The sequence below is a fragment of the Haplochromis burtoni genome, unplaced genomic scaffold (assembly GCF_018398535.1).
Source record: "Haplochromis burtoni strain Fernald_Lab_line unplaced genomic scaffold, NCSU_Asbu1 Contig_46, whole genome shotgun sequence".
NCBI classification, from domain to species: domain Eukaryota; kingdom Metazoa; phylum Chordata; class Actinopteri; order Cichliformes; family Cichlidae; genus Haplochromis; species Haplochromis burtoni.
In genome coordinates, this window is record NW_024582407.1 from 2,292,185 (window position 1) to 2,294,955 (window position 2,771).

The following is a 2,771-nucleotide window of genomic DNA, read 5'->3' on the forward strand; positions in this document are numbered from 1 at the left end:
TTTCAATGTAGTCTGTTTTAAATAAGCAGAAAAATCCGGGGTCTTAAAAAAAGAACAAACAATGATGAGAAGTGTAAAAGAAAAAACGCGCTGAGGTGTTTTTGTCTGAGGCCTTGAAATGTTTATAATCATTGCGCAATAATTATTATTTAAAACAAGATTTGTTTTTTTTTAATGTGCAATGATTACATATATGTGGGCAAAATAAAATATTTAAAGAAGCACAGCTTCGTATTTATCTTAAGATTTTGTCTGAAACTACCAAAATTAATTAAAGAAATAAAAAGTAAAACTGACTTAAACTTCCGGGGGTTTAATTCTTATATGATAGAAAAAAATGTCGTTTCGATGATTTGGTGAGTATTTAAAAGAAACAGAGGACTAAATTGGGTATGATTCATAATTCCAGTTTTATTGAAATTTCATCCAGTGACGCTGGGCGATAATAAATATTTCATCAGTCATCAACAATGTACAAAAATAAAGACACGGGGTCTCTGGGCATAACAAATTCATTTCAGCAAAAACAATCATGCTGTGATAATTACACCATCATGCAAAAAAAACAGAAGTTAAAATCAAAATAGAAATCAATAGAAATCAGGGCACAAATCGACACACAGTGAGCCACACGATTAAAATAAATCTTAAAAATTTTTAAAACAAATTTCCGTGGTGGCAGAATCGTTTTAGCCAAACACAAACATGTTGTTATTTTTTTTTTTTTTACATAGAACTCAAGTTTAAAATCCTTGGTACAAGGCACAGAGCATTCTTCGTTTTCACAAAATGACGCTTGATATATTTAAAAAATGTTTTAAAAAAAAAGAAAAAGAAAGAAGCAAAATTAAAATGTTCATGCTGCCTCCTTCACCTTTCACAATGTCATGTGCAACGAAGACTCAGTTAAACACAGCAGGAGCGCGGTGTGTATTTTCTTTCTTTCTTTCTTTCTTTTTTTTTTTACCATCAACTGGCAGAAATCAGTAGTCTTTATATATATAGTCTAAGTCCTTGTTACAAGGAGGAAAAAGGCTTTTCTGTTATACGCCAAACAAGAAAACAGACTAAACAACAACATGCACCAGTGAGGCCAAATTCCCCCTCATGCCCTGAATTATCTATTTACAAACATCATTACATCTCTCAGTCTCTGCTGCTCATCAGACACACGGGCATCATTTCATCCCGTCTTTCCCCTCCCCTGAGAGTCTCGTGAGGCCGGTAGAGGTGATGGGGATGTGTGGAGGAGGCGGAGGCACCTGGCAGATGGTGCAGGGACACGGCAGCCCAGCCCAGTGTTGGAAACCGGAGCCCAGCTGCAGGGCCGAGGGCGCAGTTGGAGCCCCCTTCATCAGGGAATGGGGTGCTCTGATGGACGTGAGCCCCGGCAGCGCGCTGGACAGAGTGGAGGACGTGGAAGAAGACAGCGCGCTCCCGAGAAGAGGGTGCACCTGGTGAGCGGCAGCGGCTGCTGCAGCGGCGGCAGCGGCGGGACCTCCGGAGTGTCCGCCGGGGCCGTGCGCCACCGTGCCGCAGTGGAAGGCTGAGTGCTGCCCTCCGTATATCTCCCCTACCAGCCGCTTCATCTCGTCCAGGGAGCTGGTGAGCATCAGGATGTAGTTCCTGGCCAGAAGCAGCGTGGCGATCTTGGACAACTTCCGCACTGAGGGCCCGTGCGCGTAGGGCATCACCTCGCGTAGGCCATCCATGGCCAGGTTGAGGTCGTGCATGCGCTTCCTCTCCCGGCCGTTAATCTTGAGACGGAGCTGGTACATTTCCTCCTCGGTGACTTGCTTCTTCAGTTTATACTTGTTGCTGCTGCTGCTGCTGCTGCTACTACTGCTGCTGCTTCCCACCGACGCGGACTTTGCTTCTCCTGAGCGCAGGTGCTCGCCCCCGCTCATCTTCTGGCGCTGCTGCTCGCCGCTCTGCGTGGAGGAGGACACGGAGGAGCCAATGTGGTGATGATGGTGATGGTGATGCGGGTGGTGGTCACGGAGAAACATGCCGTCCATGTCCGGGGATGAGGCTCTGCTGCTTGGACTGGAGTCTGAATTCATTTTATGAGTTTGCTTCCGAGGTTGTTGGGTAGGAGGTCGCTGCTGGCTTCCTCCCTCTCTCTCTCTCTCACTCTCACTTTCACTCTCTCCCCACACTCTCCCCTCTCAGCTTTTACTCCCTGCCTCTCCCTTTCTCTCTTTTCCCCGAAGCCTTTAGTCACTCTGGTCACCTGATGTTGCCTGTATCCCTCCTGTCCCGTGCTTCTGTCCTTATCACATCGGTTCCCACTTTGCGTCTGTCGACTTTCACTCTGCGTGTGTCTCTGTAACTCTGCGGTGAGGGGGACACTGATTGTGGGTATTTATACGCGCGGACAGACAAAAGCGGCTTTCCTATTCATAACGCCTAGTTAGGAAGATGACGTGCCCGTTAGAAAGGGGGCGGTGTGCTTTGACTGTCCCAGTGACCGCGGTGCGCAACCATTCACTGCCATTGTCAGAAAACTGTCGGGGGGCACCGCGCTCCTCTCCTCTCCCCTCCACTTCTCTCGTGGATGGGAAAGTTGCTCTTCCTGGAGAAACCGGTCTGTTTTCTTCCTTAGTGGTTTTTACTGCACAAAGCACACGCGGTTTATTATGAGATCTTCCCATACTTTACGCACACACGCACCGCGATCACATCCCAAGAAAAAAGAAATACATTTTGAAAAGAGAGCCGTTTAAAATTGTTGTCAAACGCAACTGCAGAGATCCTGCTGCATTTTTGTA

General features: G+C 46.7%; 1 protein-coding gene across 1 annotated transcript; it reads right to left on the bottom strand.

Moving 5' to 3' along the window:
• Positions 1 to 404: 404 nt before the first annotated feature.
• Positions 405 to 2,327, bottom strand: olig3 (oligodendrocyte transcription factor 3). Its single transcript, XM_005930509.2, has one exon. It carries the CDS (start codon positions 2,061 to 2,063, stop codon positions 1,179 to 1,181), a length of 885 nt encoding a protein of 294 aa, XP_005930571.1. The 5' UTR covers positions 2,064 to 2,327; the 3' UTR covers positions 405 to 1,178.
• Between the last annotated feature and the right edge of the window lie 444 nt (positions 2,328 to 2,771).

Coding starts and splice junctions, on each gene's coding strand:
- olig3 (XM_005930509.2), bottom strand. CDS start 2,063: ATGAATTCAGACTCCAGTCCAAGCAGCAGAGCCTCATCCCCGGACATG.